A 23,685-nucleotide genomic window follows, 5' to 3' on the forward strand; every position below is an offset into this window, starting at 1 on the left:
TTTTCCCCATAAGAAATAATGGAAATACAATTAATCCATTCCAGACACCCAAAAATATTAAAAAAAAATATTTTTTCCAAATTAAATAAAGATTTACATACAGAAGACAATGAGAAATCAAGTACATACATATATAAAATAATAACAACATTACATTTACCTTTACTGAAGACTTCTGGGTGGATGGAAGATGGGAGGAGAGGAGAGGATGAAGGTACACTATTGTTTGAAAAGGGAATCCCCTTAAATAAAGACTTCAGGTACCAAGTCTTTTTCTGGGGTTACTTCCCTTCTTTGTTTTTTAATGGCACTGGGACCAGCTTGAGTCACTGGACCCCTGTCACACAAAATATCTGTCCAGAGAGCTCTGTTTCTGGCGTTTCTTTAAAAATCCCTAAAATGGGACACAACATTGTCATTGTACATGTTGCCAATATGGCCTGCAACAGCTATGTCAGGGTGAAGTTCATAAATATTTGCAGCTTTGTCCACATTGCACAGATGTCCTTAATCTTTGAAGAAGGCACCTTCCTCCATCTCTCTTCCTCCTCCTCTGAAGCAGTTTCCTGAGCTGTGGTCTGTTGCTGTTGCACATGAAGGTCTTGCAGCTCTGTAGTGGTTAGCTCTTCATCGTGGTCCTCCACCAACTCTTCCACATCCTCGAAACTCGCATCCAACCCCATGGAATTCCCCAATGCCACGGTACTTTCCACAACTGGCATAGGCTCCTCAGGGTTAGCCCCAAACCCTTCAAAATCCCTCTCTTGTACACAGTGTGGCCACAATTTTCTCCAAGCAGAGTTCAAAGTCCTGGAAGTCACTCCCTCCCAAGCCTTACCTATAAGATTTATGCAATGGAGGATATTTAAGTGATCTTTCCAGAACTCTCTTAGGATCAGTTCAGTGTCTGAGATCACTTCAAAGCACTTTTGAAACACTGCTTTGGTGTGCAGTTTTTTTGAAGTTTAAAATGACCTACTGGTCCATGGGCTGGAGGAGAGGAGCGGTATTAGGGGGGGGGCAAGAACTTCATTGTGATGAAATGAAACTCCTGCACCATTTGCTCTTTCAAGTCTGGAGGATGAGCAGGAGCATTGTCCATTACCAGGAGGTACTTGAGTTCCAATTTATTTTCCAGAAAGTATTTCTTCACACTGGGGCCAAACACTTCATTGAACCAAACAAGGAAAAGGTCCCTCATGACCCATGCCTTACTGTTAGCCTTCCACATCATACACAAATTAGCCTTGGCAACACTGTTTTTCTTGAATACTCTGGGATTTTCAGAGTGATACACCAATAAAGGCTTCACTTTGAAATTCCCACTAGCTTTACTACAAAACAAGAGTGTTAGCCTATCTTTCATAGGCTTGTGTCCTGGCAGTGCCATTTCCTCCTGCATGATATAGGTCCTTTGTAGCTTTTTCTTCCAAAACAGGCCTGTTTCGTCACAATTGAACACTTATACCCCTTGAAGTCCTGAACATTTTTTTCAGCCACTTTTTTGTCAGCACTCGCAGCCTCACCATGCCTTACCACACTGTGTATACCACTGTGCTTCTTAAATCTCTCAGACCAGCCTTTGCTGGCCTTAAAATCACAAACATCAGCACTCGTTGCAGGCATTTTCCTTACGAGATCGTCGTGCAACTGCTTTGCCTTTTCACAAATTATCAACTGCATAACACTATCTTCTGCTAACTGTTTTTGGTTAATCCACACCAACAATAACCTCTCCACTTCTTCGAAGATTTGCGATCTCTTTTTTGTCAGCATATCTACCCCTTTTGCAACAATAGCTTCCTTGATTTCCTTTCCCTTCACCACGATTGAAGTGATGGTTGAATGGGGTTTGCCATACATTCTGGCAAGCTCTGAAACATGCACTCCACTTTCATATGTTTCAATGATTTCTTTACCAAAGGGCTGGCACTAGCTTTCTTTGGGCCCATGGTGACTTATTTAGCAGTTGGAAGCACAAAAAAAGGATGGAATATTACTAAATGTATCATATGAATGTGTGCAATGATGGTCACTTGCTGATAAACAATGGCACACTGAGTGTGAATGGTGCGGGAGACTGGCTTTGTGTGCACACTGACACTGGACACGTACCAGAAGATCACTGAATTGTGAGGCCAATCACGAACTGTGAGGCAATATTTTGCCAAAAAAAAGTTGCCGAAAGTCTGATTTCACAAAAGCCTCAGCTGCCGAAACGTGGTGGTTCACTGTAATTATAAAAGTCCATTATATCAAGTTCTGTTATATTGAGGGCTCACTGTAGAGCAGTAATGAGACTATGGTCAGTATGATACACTTTAAGCAGTAAGTACTAAAACCATAATCACCTTCTTTCCCTTTTTTAATAAAATTAAAAAAAAAATGGGCTAATTTTATATAGTCAAGTATTTTTTAAAAATATCCCATGAAAATGATAACTAGATGGTAAGGCACATGAAAAGTTAAGTTTTGTAGTGCATTAGAATTAATAAGTCTTTTCAGTTGTGACATTTTAAATTAAAATACTTATTTTGGTGTAGAATGCCTGTGTTTATTGTATAGTAAAGCCTGCCATTAACAGATTTCAGCAGTTTTTAATAAAAAAAAATAGCTGGACAAACAAATATCAGGACTCGTGAAACTGTAATAACACAATTGCAAACAAAACCTCAAATAGGTGTGGGACTCGTCTGTAGAAACCTGAATTTGTGGTCACAGTGGGACCCATGCTGACCTCCCTATGGTGTATAGAAATATACCTAGTTGGATGAATCTTATTAAAGCCAGCTGGCCCAGTGGTTAACACACTGCTCTGTGAGTTTTGGGACTCACTTGCTGTGGGTTCAAGCCTCATCCATTCCCTAATTAGAATTTTTTTTTTTTAACACATTGGCCATTTCCCACCGATGCTGGGTGACTTAAAAAGAAAGAAAAACCCAGAAATAAAGATAAATACTTTCATCATCATTCAGCACTTTCACCATCACTCATACATAATCACTGTTTGCAGAGGCACTTAGATGCAACAGTTTAGAAGTCCCTCCAAACTGCCAATATCCCAAACCCCCTCCTTTAAAGTGCAGGCATTGTACTTCCCATTTCTTAGACTCAAGTCTGGCTAACCGGTTTACCTGAATCCCATCACAAAATATTACCCTGCTCACTCTCCAACAGCTCATCAGGTCCCAAAAACCATTCATCTCCATTCACTCCTATCTAACACACTTATGCATGCTTGCTGGAAGTCCAAGCCCCTTGCCCACAAAACCTCCTTTACCCCCTCCCTCCATCCTTTTCGAGGGCGACCACTACCCCGCCTTCTTTCCCCTACAGATTTATATGCTCTCCAAGTCATTCTACTTTGTTCCAGCCTCTCTAAATGACCAAACTGCTTCAATAACCCCTCCTCAGCCCTCTGAATAATACTTTTTAGTAACTCCACACTGCCTCCTAATTTCCACACTACAAATTTTCTGCATAATATTTACACCACACATTGCCCTAAGGTATGAAAGTTCCATTTCCTCCACCCTCCTCCTTGCTGCAACATTCACAACTCATGCTTCACACCCATATGAGAGTGTTGGTACCACTATACTCTCATACATTCCCTTTTGCTTCCATTGATAATGTTCTTTGTCTCAACATATTCCTCAGTGCAACACCCACCTTTTTTCCTTCATCAGTTCTGTCGTTTACCTTGTCCTTCATAAACCCATCCGCCGACAAGTCAACTCCCAAATATCTGAACACATTCACTTCTTCCATATTCCCTCCTTCCAGTGTGATATCCAATTTTTCTTTATCTAAATCATTTGATACCCTCATCACCTTACTCTTATCTATGTTAACTTTCAACTTTCTACCTTTACACACCCTCCCAAACTTATCCACTAACCTTTGCAACTTTTCTTTAGAATCTTCCCAAAAGCACAGTATCATCAGCAAACAGTAAGTGTGTCAACTCCCATTTTTGTATTTGATTCCCCATAATTTAATTCTTTGAGGGTCCGTGCCGTAGATCTACGGCTTTACGTTGAGTGTCCAAACTGTAGATCTACGTCATGAGCTCAGCTCACTCTGATAATCTGTGAACGGTAAATTTTGGCCTAGATATGAGAGAATACATCTATGTGTTATGTGTGAACCACATAAAACAAATCCTGCAGCACATAGTGCATAATGAGAGAAAAAACTGAGACCGTAATTTTCGATTAAAACAGCGAATTTGCAGTGTTTTTTTTTGTATGTTTTTTATAGTTGTATTTGTGATTTCTTGGTCTCATTTGATAGAATGGAAGATATATTACAGAAATAGAGATGATTTTGATTGGTTTTAATACTGGAAATGGCTTGAAATTGAGCTCAAAGTAGCGGAAATGTTAAATTTTTGCCGATGTTCAAGAGTAAACAAATGACCTCGCATGTCTAATACATGCCAGCTGGTGGATCTAATATACGTTCACAAATCTGGTGATATTATTTATACAATTATTACAATATTGCATAACAGTAAATCTTCTATTTTTTGGTTTGAATAAAAATTCATTATGTGAATAAAAAATCAAAATGGAATTCATTAGTGAAGCCTATAAACATAACTAATGAACAGATGAAATGTTAGTTTAGTGCCAGGAATGCCTGCATTGTTTATTCTGGACCCTATTTTGAAATTGGAGTATTTTGAACTTTGCATTAAATTGGCCAAATTACTAACTTCCGATCACTTTTGTAGTTGAAACAGTTGACTTGGTGAATTCTTGTGCTCAGTCGATAGAATGGAAGTAATACTAGTGAAATAGCTAAGAATTTGTTTGACTGGCATAATGTAATTGGCCTAAAATGGGAGTAAAAGTCAGCAAAATCGCCGATGCGTAAATGTCGCTGATACATCAAAATTTGCGAGAGCTTAATTTCATAAATTTTTCAGCAAATTTCGTACTTTTTGTTTTATTACTTTCAGAAAAAGATTCTCTACCATTTCATAAGAAAAAAAAAACAAAATTATTTTCTGAAAATTGTTGGACACTGGTGCATACTTTGAAATTTGGCCTCTGGACCCTGAAAGGGTTAATCCCACCCCTCTCCCTAACACCCTAGTATTTACTTCTTTTACAACTCCATCTATAAATACATGTATGTATATTGAACAGCCATGGTGACATTACACATCCCTGTCTAAGACCTACTTTTACCGGGAAGTAATCTCCCTCTCTTTTACACACCCTAACCTGAGCCTCACTATCCTCATAAAAACTCTTTACAGCATTTAGTAACTTACCACCTATTCCATATACTTGCAACATCTGCCACATTGCTCCCCTATCCACTCTATCATATGCCTTTTCTAAATCCATAAATACAATGAAAACTTCCCTGCCTTTAGATAAATACTGTTCACATACATGCTTCAATGTAAACACTTGATCTACACATCCCCTATCCACTCTAAAGCCTCCTTGCTCATCCAAAATCCTACACTTGGTTTTGCCTGTAATTCTTTCAATAATGACCCTGCCGTACACTTTTCCTGGTATACACACTAAACTTATTCCCCTATAATTTTTACAATCTCTTTTGTCCCCCTTCCCTTTATATAAAGGAACTACACAAGCTCTCTGCCAATCCCTAGGTACCTTCCCCTCTTTCATACATTTATTAAATAAAAAATACCCACCACTCCAACACTACATCCCCCTCCTGCTTTAAACATTCCTGTCATGATCCCGTCAGTTCCAGCTGCTTTAACCCCTTTCATTCTATGTAATGCCTTGCACACCTCCCCTACACTCACATCCTGCACTTCTTCATTCCAAAAAGATGTTATACCTCCCTGACCAGTGCATGAAATTACCGCCTCCCTTTCATCATCGATATTTAAAAGTTCCTCAAAATATTCCCGCCATCTACTTAATACCTCCAGCTCCCCATCTACTAACTCCCTTACTTTGTTTTTAACTGACAAATCCATTTGTTCCCTAGGCTTTGTTAACTTGTTTATCTCACTCCAAAATTTTTTCTTATTTTCATCAAAATTTCTTGACAGTGCTTCTCCCACTCTAACATCTACTCTCCATTTGCACTCTCTCACCACTCTCTTCACCTTTCTTTTACTCTCCATATACTCTGCTCTTCTTATAACACTTCTGCTATGTAAAAACCTCTCATAAGCTACCTTTTTCTCTTTTATCACACCCTTTACTTCTTCATTCCACCAATCACTCCTCTTTCCTCCTGCACCTACCCTCCTATAGCCACAGTTTTCTGCCCTATATTCTAATACTGCATTTTTAAAACTATTTCAGCACCCCCCCTTCCATACTACTTGTACTTGCACTAGCCCACCTTTCTGCCAATAGTTGCTTATATCTCACCCTAACTTCCTCCTCCTTTAGTTTATACACTTTCACCTCTCTCTTACTTGTTGTTGCCATTTTCCATTTATCCCATCTACCTCTTTAACAACTAAATAATGATCAGACGTATCAGTTGCCCCTCTATAAACATGTACATCCTAAAGCCTACCCATCAACCTTTTATCCACCAGTACATAATCTAACAAACTACTTTCATTACATGCTATATCATACCTTGTATACTTATCCTCTTTTTCATAAAATATGTATTACTTATTACCAAACCTCTTTCTACACATAGCTCAATTAAAGGCTTCCCATTTTCATTTACCCCTGGCACCCCAGATTTACCTACTACTCTCTCCAGAACATTTTTACCCACGTTAGCATTGAAATCCCCAACTACAAGTACTCTCACACTTGGTTCAAAACTTCCCATGCACTCGGCATTTCCCAAAATCTTTCTCTCCTCTACACTTCTCTCTTCTCCAGGTGCATAAATGCTTACTATAACCCAGTTTTCACATCCAAATGTTATTTTACTCCACATAATCCCTGAATTTATACATTTATATTCCCTCTTTTTCCTGCCATAACATTATTGATACTCCTCCTTTAGCTCTAACTCTGTTTGAAACCCCTGACCTAATCCCATTTATTTCTGTAAAGTAAAAGGTCACAAGTGCCTTTTTATTTCTCTCCACTGAAACTCTCCCATCCCCTTCAGCTTTGTTTCACTTAAAGCCAGGACATCCAGCTTCTTCTCATTCATAACATCCACATTCATCTTTTTTTTTTTTTTTTTCCCCAACAAGTCGGCCGTCTCCCACCGAGGCAGGGTGACCCAAAAAAGAAAGAAAATCCCCAAAAAGAAAATACTTTCATCATCATTCAACACTTTCACCACACTCACACATTATCACTGCTTTTGCAGAGGTGCTCAGAATACAACAGCTTAGAAGCATATACGTATAAAGATACACAACATATCCCTCCAAACTGCCAATATCCCAAACCCCTCCTTTAAAGTGCAGGCATTGTACTTCCCATTTCCAGGACTCGAGTCCGACTATATGAACATAACCGGTTTCCCTGAATCCCTTCACTAAATATTACCCTGCTCACACTCCAGCAGATCGTCAGGTCCCAAGTATCATTCGCCTCCATTCACTCCTATCTAACACGCTCATGCACGCTTGCTGGAAGTCCAAGCCCCTCGCCCACAAAACCTCCTTTACCCCCTCTTTCCAACCCTTTCGAGGATGACCCCTACCCCTCCTTCCTTTCCCTATAGATTTATATGCTTTCCATGTCATTCTACTTAGACCCATTCTCTCTAAATGACCAAACCACCTCAACAACCCCTCTTCTGCCCTCTGACTAATGCTTTTATTAACTCCACACCTTCTCCTAATTTCCACACTCCGAATTTTCTGCATAATATTTACACCACACATTGCCCTTAGTCAGGACATCTCCACTGCCTCCAACCGTCTCCTCGCTGCTGCATTTACCACCCAAGCTTCACATCCATATAAGAGTGTTGGTACTACTATACTTTCATACATTCCCTTCTTTGCCTCCATAGATAACGTTTTTTGACTCCACATATACCTCAACGCACCACTCACCTTTTTTCCCTCATCAATTCTATGATTAACCTCATCCTTCATAAATCCATCCGCCGACACGTCAACTCCCAAGTATCTGAAAACATTCACTTCTTCCATACTCCTCCTCCCCAATTTGATATCCAATTTTTCTTTATCTAAATCATTTGATACCCTCATCACCTTACTCTTTTCTATGTTCACTTTCAACTTTCTACCTTTACACACATTCTCAAACTCATCCACTAACCTTTGCAATTTTTCTTTAGAATCTCCCATAAGCACAGTATCATCAGCAAAAAGTAACTGTGTCAATTCCCATTTTGAATTTGATTCCCCATAATTTAATCCCACCCCTCTCCCAAACACCCTAGCATTTACTTCTTTTACAACCCCATCTATAAATATATTAAACAACCATGGTGACATTACACATCCCTGTCTAAGACCTACTTTTACCGGGAAGTATTCTCCCTCTCTTCTACACACCCTAACCTGAGCCTCACTATCCTCATAAAAGCTCTTTACAGCATTTAGTAACTTACCACCTATTCCATATACTTGCAACATCTGCCACATTGCTCCTCTATCCACTCTATCATATGCCTTTTCTAAATCCATAAATGCAATAAAAACTTCCCTACCTTTATCTAAATACTGTTCACATATATGCTTCAATGTAAACACTTGATCTACACATCCCCTACCCACTCTGAAGCCTCCCTGCTCATCTGCAATCCTACATTCTGTCTTACCTCTAATTCTTTCAATTATAACCCTACCGTATACTTTTCCTGGTATACTCAGTAAACTTATTCCTCTATAATTTTTACAATCTCTTTTGTTCCCTTTCCCTTTATATAAAGGGACTATACATGCTCTCTGCCAATCCCTAGGTACCTTCCCCTCTTTCATACATTTATTAAACAAAAGTACCAACCACTCCAACACTATATCCCCCCCTGCTTTTAACATTTCTGTCATGATCCCATCAGTTCCAGCTGCTTTACCCCCTTTCATTCTACGTAATGCCTCACGTACCTCCACAACAGTGCCTCTCCCACTCTTTCATCTGCTCTCCTTTTGCACTCTCTCACCACTCTCTTCACCTTTCTTTTACTCTCCATATACCCTGCTCTTCTTATAACACTTCTGCTTTGTAAAAACCTCTCGTAAGCTACCTTTTTCTCTTTTATCACACCCTTTACTTCATCATTCCACCAGTCACTCCTCTTTCCTCCTGCCTCCACCCTCCTATAACCACAAACTTCTGCCCCACATTCTAATACTGCATTTTTAAAACTATTCCAACGCTCTTCAACCCCCCCACTACTCATCTTTGCACTAGCCCACCTTTCTGCCAATAGTCGCTTATATCTCGCCCGAACTTCCTCCTCCCTTAGTTTATACACTTTCACCTCCCTCTTACTTGTTGTTGCCACCTTCCTCTTTTCCCATCTACCTCTTACTCTAACTGTAGCTACAACTAAATAATGATCCGATATATCAGTTGCCCCTCTATAAACATGTACATCCTGGAGCCTACCCATCAACCTTTTATCCACCAATACATAATCTAACAGACTACTTTCATTATGTGCTATGCATAATTTTTATGCATTCACCTATGCCATTTTTGGCTGTGGATTGACTGTTTATGTTGTCTAGCACTTATTTTCACAAAGGAAAAAGTATAGACCCATATGGACCCAAGAATCTCCTTTGAGTGGCTCTACTCATTACATTCCTCCACTTTGGCACTTCATTTAAAATTGCTTGCTGTTTCTTGTCAGTGAGCCAGTCATTGATTCAGTCCTGAAGATTATCCCTGTGCCATGAGCCTTTTGTGTACTAAGAAATACGTGAATTGTGGATACTGTTTTTTTTTTTATATCTATAGTGTGATAGCATATTAGTCCATGATATCAAGAAGTTGGCATTCATAATAGCAAACTTAGTACATGTAATGATAACAGTGAATTTAAAACTTCTGTTTTTTTTTTTTTGTTGAATGACTGAATTTTTTTAGTGCTTTTGAAATCTCACAAATTAAATTATCATGTATCTTTCCTGCTGGATAGATAAGCATTCCACAATATTTGCATGAATCCTATACATGTATTCCCTTATAATTATACATACATACTCTATACACAATTTACAGTAGGCCAATCAGCAAGGCAGAGAAGGAGATTGAGAACTCAAGAAGGTCATCTCCAATCAAGCATGTTAGCAAGTCCTCCCGTGAACGTCCCAGTACTGCACCGCCCAAGCCCAAACCTGCTGCTGTGCACGTGAGTAAATTGCCATGATACTTCTCGTGTTGGAACCTCGGCTTACGAGTTTAATCCATTCCGTGACCTTGCTCATATTCTAATTTGCTCGTATGTTGTCAAATTTTCTCATTTAAATTAATTGAAATGGCATTAATCCGTTCCAGAGGAATTCCAGGAAACACAATGCTTCAGTATTTCGCTAATATCAACTCTGCGGCTTATTTATCTATCACAATTCATCTAATATGACATAATAAACAATATTAATAACATAGAAACATGATATACACACTAGAATGAATAAAATACTATGTCATTACATATGTGGCTAGCGGTGGTGGCCACCACAGCGGCCATCCTGCTCCTGACTACATACCTTCCCATGCTCTTATTATAACAGAAAACAGAGTGTTTGTGAGGCAAACTGCATTAGATCACTACTTAGTTTCATAAGGAAAACATTGTAAAGAAATTATGTTGTACGTACTATAGCATTTACCTTGGAGAAGAATTGCTGGAGGTTGATGGAGAAGAGATGCTGGGCACAGTATCTGACTTACTGACTTATTGGATAACTGAATGACTTATTGACTTTACTAACTGAATGACGACTGAATGACTTAACTGACTGACTGACTTAATGACTTGACAGACTGATTGATTTACTGACTTAACTGAATGACTGGCTGACTTACAGACTTGACTGGCTGACTGACTAACTTGACTGACTTGCTGAATGACTTAGACTTTTTCACTGAAGAGGATGCTGAAACAGTGTCTAGAGCAGCTGATGACTTACTGTCAGTTGTATAATGTACTGCAGGGTAAAATAGAACAGAAATCCATTAAAGAATTTATGCACACTCCAGTACAGCCATCAACTTCAGTACCAGAACCTCTACCATCCACCTCAGCCCAGTAGGGCCACAGCATAACTCTCCACTCTCTTGACAATCATCAAGAAACACCAGTACCCACAATTTAAGGTAAGAAATGCTATTATTTCTGTTGCAGTTATAGTCTTAAGCAGTAAAAACAACATAATACATCACAATGAACTACAATTATATATTCGCTTTTTTTTTTTTTGTAAGATCTGGAGGTCTAAAAAAGTTGTTTGAGGGGGAAGCTCACATCCTGAATTTTTTGCTTGTATCCAGAAACAAAAAATCGACCGAGCAACTGCTCGTATCCTGAAAAATTTGTATGGTGGGGCACTCGTAAGCCGAGGTTCCACTGTATAAGTTGATGAAAAGGGGGGAAGGAGCATTTTAAATTGAAACATTGGCAGTCAAAAAATGGAATCCCAGATGTATGTGTCTTGACCTAACCTGCAGACTGTAAAAGAATAAGATTAATTTTCGAATAGCAAAAAGATCTGTACAAAATTGCTCCCAAAGTGAAAGTGGAAAAGTTTTAAAAGCAGAAGTTTCATGCAGTTTAAAAAATGAAAAGGAAAAGAATGCCTTTTCTTAGGTTGGGAGAAAGTATTTTTTGGAAGTTTAAGGTAGGAAATGAGAAAGCATTAAGAGAAATTGATGTATTGAATAAATGATATTAAGAGTAAGTAATCTGTACAGCATTGTAAATCTGCACCCCTGTATTCACTCTCATAACTCTGCTGCATGAGTAGGTTACCTCGTGTGAAAAGTACCCCCAGATGTGCCTGCTATATTTAAAAAAAAAAAAAAATAGAAAATTATGTTGCATTTAAATTGATAGTCTTAGTTTGGCTATCAATAAATTGTAACAACCACAACATGAGCTGGGAATGTGAATATGCATGAAAATAAAGGATCATGTTATCACAATTATTTAAATAGGAATAGGGAAAACGTGACAAAAGTCTAGGAAAGCAGAAAGTGGATGCAAAAATAGTATTCATGGAAAAGATTATGCTGAGGTGGACTGACTGTAGATCAAGAAATGGTGTTGCTGGTAAAGTGTAGCTCAAAAATAAATAATTGAACTCTGATTTAAGAAAGTGTGCCCCCATTGTCCCCCATGGTAGTTATTTCACTGGAAATTGAGGTTAACTTTTATTTAACTGGATAGCAAGTAAAATAGTGTATTAAATAAAAGTGGGATCCTAGAAATGGGTTATAATTTGTTTAAGATAGGTGAGGTGGTGAGGCATATATGGAAAGAAAGATATTCATCAGTGAAGGCAAGGTGACTGTATCAGAGTAGTCATACCAGTCATTGTCATGAAGCTGTGAGGCTGGTATGGATTACAGTTATTCTAAGATTTGACCCTTCTTGCAGAGGGCTTGCTGTCTTACTTCTTGGGGACCTCCCTTCCTGCCTTTATTATTTATTTCCTTCCTTATTTCTACATTGTTTTTCTTTTTCATGTTGACTCCCTTCAAAGTGCAATTTATGTTTTGGATTACTCATTCCCTCTTATCAAAATGTTCAGATTCCTAGGTGCTGCTTTCAGACATAGATTCAATAGTAACAAGAGTTTCGGAGACATGGCTTCTTCCTCATCACTTCCTAGTTGTGAGGGGATATATGATTTAGATGGCAGACCAGGAGGATTGAGGGAGTAGGGGCCTTGTCATCCTTTTGCCGTTAGACTTTCTCTACTGGCAGTGCCTGAGAGAACTATTAGAATTACTCGCACTGTACATATGCACACACATTTAGATTGAAGAGAGTTGAGAAAAGCGGTTTTTAATGGTTGATGCACTGTTGGAGTATGAGCAAGGTAACATTTATGAAGAGATTCAGGAAAACTAGTTAACCAGACATTATGCCTGGAGGTGGGAAGAAGAGGGAATGTTGCTGTTTGGAGAGTCATCTGAATTGTGATGTTGCACATTTCTGGCAAGATAGCTATTGAATGTGTGATGATGAATGTGTTGATTTTTTTTTTTTTTGGGGGGGGGGGGGAGGCAGCCAGTGTGGTAAAAATAATATGGTTGATAAAACCTTTCATATTTTACCAAAATCTTTCCAGACACAAAAACCTTCAGACAAGACAGAGGGAAAGACTTCCAAGGAATCAACACCACGTCACCACTATGAGAGAACTACAGGGACTACAGGTGGGACATTGAAAAGTGGTAAAAATGAAATCATCTATCAAGATTTAAATATACTTTGGTTTTCTGTTTCTTCTCACATTCCTCACAGTGTTACTGAGCATTTTTTCTTCTTTTTTTAGTTTGATAGGTCTTTATGATGGTCCTAAATTCTTGTTTGTTTATTTTATACCATTTTTTCCTATTATTAACAATAAATATGGAAGCAGAGTTATGTAGACTAAACAAATGTAAATATGAAATAGGTGTATGTTCCTTGAGGTTGGCAAGCCCCGTAGTTATAGCATGGTGTGCATGGTACGTTCTAAAATGTCCCTTTTTTCACCATCAGAATGTAGGTAGAACTATGTGGGAGTGCAAATCATTAATGTATATTAAATAATAATAGTTTCTCAAAATATGCAGAAATTTACAGACCCCCACATATTTCTGCCTCATACCCAAAACTCGTTTTCTGTTATACTTGCCTTGTGTTAGTTGACCGTTTTCTGTGTTGTGGTCTCAGAGGAGGGTCTTTTGATCACTTCGCCATCACGTGACAAGCTTGAACCATTCATCCCCGATGATTGGTCCTCCCGCCGTTCATCACGAAGGACTCCTCCAATTACAAGCCCTATGAAAGGTAGTGCCATGTTTCACTGAATGTATCAGTCCATTCAGATTTTAGGCATTTTATTATTTTTTCATTGCTTAATATGGTTCACAAATTGTATTTGCATCATTATTTGGGAATTTTGAAGCTTAATTATGTATATAATGGAAGTCACAATACGAGTAACTGTAGTTACATCAATATGGTATCTCCCAGTAATCGCAAGGTAAGTGAATTAGTGTGGTATATACAAATTATTATGGTATATACAGTATCAAGCAATTGTAGCTCTTGTGTGTATTTAAAATAATGAATGCGTGTACAGTGCTAGAGTATTTCACAGCCCTTGTGTTGTGTGTGGCATTCTCTGCTTCCATAAAGTTGGAATGCTTTGTAATTGCATTAAGGCTATGAATAAGCTTATTGTGAATGATTAGAATATTGATTATTGTATATCTATTTCAGGTGTACTTGATGCTAATTGAATATTGCAATGTGGAGCATTGTTGAGCTTAGTGATATATGGGCCAAGCAGGAGAGCGCCAAACAGCGTGTCGGCTCACTGTTTTGTCTTGGTATAGCTTGTAGCATGATATGAATGTTGCAGATCTCTTCCAGGCAGTGCACACTCACAGGGATATATATAGAGAAGCAAAATTAAGAAAATTATTTCTGTACTATAAATTAAGACTTAAGTGGTTTAATTATGAAATTATGAAGAAAATACAATTAAATAGTTTTCAATAAGTTGGCAAGTTCTGATTTTAAAATAAAAAAAGGTTTTTACTTAATCACGTTGCAGCATTTTACCACATTATTTTTGCAGGTATTGTAATTATCCTGGATTTTTATAGTTTTAATGAAACTTCATAGTTGTCTCATAAATATAATTAAAATAACTTGTAGATTTTAGGATGTACATATTGAAGCCTAGATAACTATAAGTTTAGTAGCAGTTAATTATTAATTGCTAGTAATTTTTCTACATCAAGAAGGCCTGTGTGTTGCAGAGAAACACAAGCTTTCTTAGAGATAATGAAGCAACATGTTTCCTTTGGAATTCTGATCCCACCTTACTCCATATTACCTCAGTTCTAATCTTTAAGATTACCAAGTATAGGTGTTTATATAGATAATGAAGTTTTGCAACAGTAAAAAGCTTATTTTTTTAAGATCCTGCATCTTTTTGGACTTGAAATATTTTAAATAATTAAAAATTATTTTAATTTTTTTTTTAAACATATTAGGGAATTCTAAACAGTTGCCATATGCTAGATAATTATTAGTTGTATACAACAGCATTGTCACACTACATGGAATGCTACGGTAACCTGTATAAGGCAGTCTTTCCTTCGAGTGTCTCCTGTCCCACCTCTTGCACCGCCTGGTAGAGAAACCTTTGCCTTGCATGTCCCGCCCCTGTGTTTCAGATGACTCCAGCAGACGAAGGTCGTACCGAGCCTCCTCCGCTGCAAGGCCTCCCCCCACCAAGGACTGTAGGTCCTCTGTAGGTATGACCCTGGCACCCTCTTTCCTCATAGAAGGCTATATGATATAGATTTCATTAAACAAGAGATGGGAGACTATTAGTGTTTTAAATACATAATATACAGTATTTGACACATTATGTTATACTGTAATTAAAGTATTGTTTTTAAACCCATCAGGATATTTTTACTAAAGATTCAGTTCATTTTCTTGAGCCCTTGAGTGTGTAGCTTGCTGTCTTATGAACAGCAATTAATAATTTTGATTACAATGAGATGCACATATGCCTCCTTAGCTAAGTACTAGCTGGAGGTCTAGTAGTAAGTTGAAATGAGCTGGACTTCTAAGAACCTACTGAAGTCCAGACATTAAATCCCTCACCAGCATTGACCCTAATGAATTTGCTCAACAAAAAATAATCTATACCCTAAAAGTAAGCTGTGGTTAAATTTCAGGCCTGGATTTGAGCTGGTCTCTGAAATGTCACAGTAAAAATATGTTCCTCGAGATCCTGATAACCATATTAAGGCTATCTTGTTTATCTGTTGAAACAGTGAAGAGATAAATTTATTTTGCAGAAGTTATTAATAAATTGTGCCACAGTAGGTCCCAAACTTGCAGTGTTAATTTATTTCTGAAAATTTTTCATAAATCTGCTATTTGGAACCTGTTACCATAGACACTCGTGTTATTGGAGTTTCCTAAGCCATAATTTCATTTAATTCCATTTTTTTTTATGAAGGTTATTTACCCAGAAGTTTGTATTCAGCAATGTTCTATTCACTTACAAGAAGTAAAAAAAAAAAATTAAATACTGTATATATGACAGTTAAATGGTATAGTATACTACCTTGAATGTTGATTCTATCTTACTTATAGAAAATGATGTTTCCTGCTTATTTTAGGATGATTTAATTATGAGATGAAGTAGTAGTGAGTGATAAAATTGGTTGAGAAGAATTGGGCATTTCTCAAGAGTTGTGGCAGGAATTTTCTGAGGAGGTAGAGCACCAGGGGATTTCTGAGGAATTTTAGCACTTTTGGAAAATGATGTTGCAGGGTATTTCCTCAGAAAATATCTATAGTATTTTTTTTTTTTCTTAATAAAGGTCTCTCCATAACACACAAGAATACGATTAACTATTCTAGAGAAATTGGAAAATCTTATGTTGATCTCATGCTCCTCAAATACTGATAATCATTTTTAAGTCAGTTGGAATCACCTCAGCCATTCTCTTGCTATTAAGTTCTTTCCTGAAAGTGGTCTAACAGACAAGGCTTCAGCGTCTTTCTTTTAGTGAAACCATTTCTTGTTTTCAGTTCAATGAGTTCATCAATGGTATGAGAGTCTAACAACTCCACATCTGTTGCTTCAATATTAATGTAAAGGTCACTTGCAATGTCCATTATGTTGTCAGCCACTTCCTTCATGTGCTTATCTGACCCATTAAAGTCATTTACAAAGTGAGGTCAATTTCTTTCAAACACCATTCATGTTTTACTCTTTAACTTAATTCCAAGTTTTCTCAATGTTCATAATGCTGAATAAATGTTAACTCCTTTCACTGTCCAGACCCCCAGTCTGAAACTTGTCACAGTGTGTAAGAATTTTCCAAAAAAATATTTTTATTTTTTCTTATGAAATGGTAGAGAATCTTTTTCTGAAGGTAATAAAACAAAAAGTATGAAATTTGATTGAAAATTGATGAAATTATACTTTTGTGAATTTTACTGTGTTGGCGATACTTATGCATCGGCGATTTTGTCCACTTAGATTGTTCACTTAGATGCATTAATGAAAATGTGTATATTAACGTAATATACGACATTTAAATGACACATTGATTATTATTATCATTACTAATATGACGTCTGATTTTAATGTGTACCTGCACACCAGCACAGTGTGTAAGTTTATTTAGGTACAGGTATACAGAAGTATAATTATCAGAGTATATATAAAATATGAAATAACTTTTAAAAACACTTGAAATTTTGGAGTTTCCAGACATAATGGAGAGACTTAGGGCTTATGGATCTCACAGAGAATGTAAACAAACCGGGTGGGGCGCGGTGACTGTATTAGAAAGTCAGGTGGGGGGAGCCGTATTGCGAGTTTTGATCATAATTTGAAATGACCATATTAGCGGAACGCCGTAAAGCAGGGCCCTACTGTATTTATTAGTTACATTTCCAGGCTTTACACATGGATTCCATTTTGATTTTTTATTCACACAAATTTTTTTTCATACAAAAAATAGAAGATTTACTGTTATGCAATATTGTAATAATTGTATAAATAATATCAGCACATTCTTTTCTTTCTTTCAACACACCGGTCATATCCCACCAAGGCAGGGTGGTCCAAAAAGAAAAACAAAAGTTTCTCTTTTTAAATTTAGTAGTAATTTATACAGGTGAAGGGGTTACTAGCCCCTTGCTCCTGCCATCTTAGTCACCTCTTACAACATGCATGGATCAGCACATTCATGAATGCATATTAAACTCACTAGTTAACATGTATTGGACATGTGACATGATTTGTTTACTCTTGAACATCGGAAAAAATTTAACATTTCTGCTACTTTGAGCTCGATTTCATGGTGCACACTAACTTCATCAACCCGTTCTTTCATATCTAGGCCCAGATTTACTGCTCACAGCTTATCTGAGTGAGCAAGCTTATCACGTAGTACTATAGCACGGCCAATGAACTCAAAGGCGTAGTATTATGGCACAATCAGCAAAAGGTTTAAACCCCTTTCCAGAATTCCTTGAAGTTAATACCATCTGTTGACCTAAGTGCCTGGGTATGTGTGCACCTTCTGAGAATAATAGATCTTCAGTGCCCTTATCACAACTTGGATCACTGGTTGCAATATAGAGGTTGTATTTAGTGGCAGGAATGCAATCTTGGCATCAGGAACCAAATCCTCTAGATAAGCTGGTGCATTATTGTAAGTAAAATATTAAGGGCAAACATTATGTGGAACAATAAAGTTGAACATCTTTTATGAAATTTTAACAAAACCACTCCTTAAAACATTTCTGGATTACCCAGAAAGTGGCAATAGACATCTATACAACAGCCAGACAAGCTTTGGTGATACCTTTCAGTGGCTTAGGGTTCTGTGAATGATACATTAGCAGAGGTTGAATTTTAAAATCCTCAGTGGAATTTTCTCCAGCTAAAAGAGAAACTATATTTTTTCCCTGCTTTAAATAAAGGCATACTGTGTCCTGTCGGGCATTTTGTTTCCATAAAATTTCAATCTTGTGTAAATTAACCATTTTATAATCACTTATGAGCTTTATTAATGCTGGCAAACACTTTCATAAATGCCTTGGCTGCTTTAACATAGGCACTAGCTAGTAGCTTCACTACTCATTTTAACATTATACAAATTTACTACTGTCAGTGCTGGGCTGCAGTGAATTCAGGTTCATCACTGGCACCACTACCCTCACCTATTTCTTCAAATCATCATAGTTTTTTTTTTTCTGCATTGGCATAAGGCTGAGAGACATTCTCTTCTGACACTGGTCTTCTAGCTACACCATCAGTGTTTTTAGTCTTACTGAAAGGACAGTGGATTTCTTGCACACAATAGTGGAGTGCATCAGTATCTTTTATGAAGGGGATTTTGGGTAACTGGTTAGCCAGTCTTGAGTCTTGGAGGTGAAAAGTACAGTGCCTGCACTCTGAAGGAAGGGTAGGGATGTTGCATTTTGGAGGGTTATTTAAATTGTGATGTCTATGCATTTCTGTCAGGATGCATGGACTAATGCCCTGCACACTTACTCTACCTTGGTGGGAGGTGTGTTAAATGTTAAGAACAATGGTAGAGCAGTTTACACTGCATACATGCAGGCAATGGTTTTCACCATCTCATTCTTATTGCTTCATTTTATTAAATCCAATGTCATGTCAAAGCTCAAGTTTTCTTTTTCCATGGCTCTTTGATATCACTACTACCACTCTTCCACAGTTTTCATTCTTGATGCATGGTTATTTTCCCTAAATATGCTTCTATAAAAAGCTAATGCGACAAGACATGAGTGAACTGTGTGTTACAGCAGTGTTTGCTGACAGCAGCAGCAGAATTTTCCTCTACCTCACCCTTTTTCAGCTATAAGTAGTACGGTATATTGAAAATTTTTCTCTTTGTAAATTATTAATAGGTTACAAAGTGCCAGTGTTACAAAAGAGGAACATTGTAAGTTTGGGACCTAATGTATATGGCAGTCAGAGTTTGCCTTTAGTTTAGCATCTCTACATTTTGCCAGTTTTGAGTATGATCAGTCTCCTATCCACAATCTTTAAGGTAGGGTATGATTAAGAACTTTTATTTCAAAGCATGGCTCTTCAGCTAGTGTATATTTTAAACATTTCTTGTCTTGATCCTAGCCATTTTTAAATATACAAATTGATATATATTTTTTTCAACAAATCAGCCATCTCCCACCGAGGCAGGGTGACCCAAAAAGAAAGAAAATCCCCCAAAAGAAAATACTTTCATCATCATTCAACACTTTCACCTCACTCATACATAATTAGTGTGTTTGCAGAGGCACTCAGATATGACAGTTGAGAAGCATATTTAAAGAAATGCATAATACATAGAACATAATCCCTCCAGACTGCCAATATCCCAAACCCCTCCTTTAAAGTGCAGGCATTGTACGTACTTCCCATTTGCAGGACTCAAGTCTGGCTAACGGGTTTCCTCGAATCCCTTCACTAAATATTACCCTGCTCACACTCCAACAGATCGTCAGGTCCCAAATACCATTTGTCTCCATTCACTCCTATCTAACACGCTCACGCACGCTTGCTGGAAGTCCAAGCCCCTCGCCCACAAAACCTCCTTTACCCCCTCTCTCCAACCCTTTCGAGGATGATCCCTACCCCACCTTCCTTCCCCTATAGATTTATATGCTTTCCATGTCATTCTACTTTGATCCATTCTCTCTAAATGACCAAACCACCTCAACAACCCCTCTTCTGCCCTCTGACTGATACTTTAATTAACTCCACACCTTTTCCTAATTTCCACACTCCAAATTTTCTGCATAATATTTACACCACACATTGCCCTTAGACAGGACATCTCCACTGCCTCCAACCGTCTCCTCGCTGCTGCATTTACCACCCAAGCTTCACACCCATATCAGAGTGTTGGTACTACTATACTTTCATACATTCCCTTCTTTGCCTCCATAGATAACGTTTTTTGACTCCACATATACCTCAACGCACCACTCGCCTTTTTTCCCTCATCAATTCTATGATTAACCTCATCCTTCATAAATCCATCCGCCGACACGTCAACTCCCAAGTATCTGGAAACATTCACTTCTTCCATACTCCTCCTCCCCAATTTGATATCCAATTTTTCTTTGTCTAAACCATTTGATACCCTCATCACCTTACTCTTTTCCATGTTCACTTCCAACTTTCTACCTTTACACACATTCCCAAACTCATCCACTAACCTTTGCAATTTTTCTTTAGAATCTCCCATAAGCACAGTATCATCAGCAAAAAGTAACTGTGTCAATTCCCATTTTGAATTTGATTCCCCATAATTTAATCCCACCCCTCTCCTGAACACCCTAGCATTTACTTCTTTTACAACCCCATCTATAAATATATTAAACAACCATGGTGACATTACACATCCCTGTTTAAGACCTACTTTTACTGGGAAGTAGTCTCCCTCTCTTCTACACACCATAACCTGAGCCTCACTATCCTCATAAAAACACTTTAGAGCATTTAGTAACTTACCACCTATTCTATATACAGTGGACCCCCGCATAACGATCACCTCCGAATGCGACCAATTATGTAAGTATTTATGTAAGTGCGTTTGTACGTGTATGTTTGGGGGTCTGAAATGGACTAATCTACTTCACAATATTCCTTATGGGAACAAATTCGGTCAGTACTGGCACCTGAACATACTTCTGGAGTGAAAAAATATCGTTAACTGGGGGTCCACTGTACTTGCAACATCTGTCACATTGCTCCTCTATCCACTCTATCACATGCCTTTTCTAAATCCATAAATGCAATAAAAACTTCCCTACTTTTATCTAAATACTGTTCACATATATGCTTCAATGTAAACACTTGATCTACACATCCCCTACCCACTCTGAAACCTCCTTGCTCATCCGCAATCCTACATTCTGTCTTACCTCTAATTCTTTCAGTTATAACCCTACCGTACACTTTTCCTGGTATACTCAGTAAACTTATTCCTCTATAATTATATATATATATATATATATATACACACACACATGTGCACACACAAAACACACACACAAAACACACACACAAAACACACACAAAACACACACAAAACACAAAACACACAAAACACACACAAAACACACACAAAACACACAAAACACACAAAACACACACAAAACACACACAAAACACACACAAAACACACAAAACACATACAAAACAAAAAACACAAAAACATACACAAAACACACACAAAACACACACAAAACACACACACACACACACACACACACACACACACACACACACACACACAGAAGTGTCCCTGTTCACAGATGATGTGAAGTTAATGAGGAGAATTAAATCAGATGAGGATCAGGCAGGACTTCAAAGAGACCAGGACAGGCTGGACACCTGGTCCAGCAACTGGCTTCTCGAATTTAACCCCGCCAAATGCAAAGTCATGAAGATCGGGGAAAGGCACAGAAGACCGCAGACGGAGTATAGGCTAGGTGGCCAAAGACTGCAAACCTTGTTCAAGGAGAAAGATCTTGGTATAACACCGAGCATGTCTCCGGAAGCACACATGAACCAGATAACTGCTGCAGCATATGGGTGCCTGGCAAACCTGAGAACAGCATTCCGATACCTTAGTAAGGAATCCTTCAAGACACTGTACACCGTGTACATCAGGCCCATACTGGAGTACGCAGCACCTGTTTGGAACCCGCACTTGATCAAGCACATCAAGAAATTAGAGAAAGTGCAAAGGTTTGCGACAAGGTTAGTTCCAGAACTAAGGGGAATGTCCTATGAAGAAAGGTTAAGGGAAATCGGCCTGACAACACTGGAGGACAGGAAGGTCAGGGGAGACATGATAACGACATATAAAATGCTGCACGGAATAGACAAGGTGGACAAAGACAGGATGTTCCAGGGAGGGGACACAAAAACAAGAGGTCACAATTGGAAGTTGAAGACTCAGATGAGTCGAAGGGATGTTAGGAAGCATTTCTTCAGTCACAGAGTTGTCAGGCAGTGCAATAGCCTAGAAAGTGACGTAGTGGAGGCAGGAACCATACATAGTTTTAAGACGAGGTTTGATAAAGCTTATGGAGCGTGGAGAGAGAGGACCCAGTAGCAACCAGTGAAGAGGCGGGGCCAGGAGCTAGGACTCGACCCCTGCAGCCACAAAAAGGTGAGTACATGTGCATGCGTGCGCGCGCACACACACACACACACACACACACACACACACACACACACACACACACACACACACACACACACACACACACACACACACACACACACACACACACCTGGTCCAGCAACTGGCTCCTGGAGTTCAACCCTACCAAGTGCAAAGTCATGAAGATTGGGGAAGGGCAAAGAAGACCGCAGACAGAGTACACTCTAGGGGCCAGAGACTACAAGCCTCACTCAAGGAAAAAATGGGGAAGGGCAAAGAAGACCGCAGACAGAGTACACTCTAGGGGGCCAGAGACTGCAAGCCTCACTCAAGGAAAAAGATCTTGGGGCGAGTATAACACCAGGCACATCTCCTGAAGCGCACATCAACCAAATAACTGCTGCATCATATGGGCACCTAGCAAACCTCAGAACAGCATTCCGACATCTTAATAAGGAATCGTTCAGGACCCTGTACACCGTGTACGTTAGGCCCATATTGGAGTATGCGGCAACCAGTCTGGAACCCACACCTAGCCAAGCACGTAAAGAAACTAGAGAAAGTGCAAAGGTTTGCAACAAGACTAGTCCCAGAGCTAAGAGGTATGTTCTACGAGGATAGGTTATGGGAAATCAACCTGACGACACTGGAGGACAGGAGAGATAGGGGGGACATGATAACGACATACAAAATACTGAGAGGAATTGACAGGGTGGACAAAGACAGGATGTTCCAGAGATGGGACACAGCAACAAGGGGACACAGTTGGAAGTTGAAGACACATGAATCACAGGGATGTTAGGAAGTATTTCTTCAGCCACAGAGTAGTCAGGAAGTGGAATAGTTTGGGAAGCAGTGT

At 38.6% G+C, this 23,685-nt stretch overlaps 1 protein-coding gene across 30 annotated transcripts in view; it reads left to right on the plus strand.

The window, feature by feature from the left end:
* LOC128686186 (nucleolar protein dao-5) overlaps positions 1 to 23,685 on the plus strand; it is a 1,503,768-nt gene that overhangs the window by 1,347,167 nt on the left and 132,916 nt on the right. For 25 of the 30 annotated variants that reach the window (XM_053772972.2, XM_053772989.2, XM_053772978.2 and 22 more), the window contains 4 exons: positions 10,134 to 10,263; positions 13,208 to 13,295; positions 13,798 to 13,914; positions 15,315 to 15,395. In XM_053772972.2, coding sequence (XP_053628947.1) covers positions 10,134 to 10,263; positions 13,208 to 13,295; positions 13,798 to 13,914; positions 15,315 to 15,395 — 416 coding nt within the window. The remainder of the gene's footprint in view (positions 1 to 10,133; positions 10,264 to 13,207; positions 13,296 to 13,797; positions 13,915 to 15,314; positions 15,396 to 23,685) is intronic. The other 5 variants (XM_053772979.2, XM_053772994.1, XM_053772991.2 and 2 more) reach the window with 3 other exon arrangements.

This window comes from Cherax quadricarinatus, chromosome 9, assembly GCF_038502225.1.
Source record: "Cherax quadricarinatus isolate ZL_2023a chromosome 9, ASM3850222v1, whole genome shotgun sequence".
NCBI lineage: Eukaryota > Metazoa > Arthropoda > Malacostraca > Decapoda > Parastacidae > Cherax > Cherax quadricarinatus.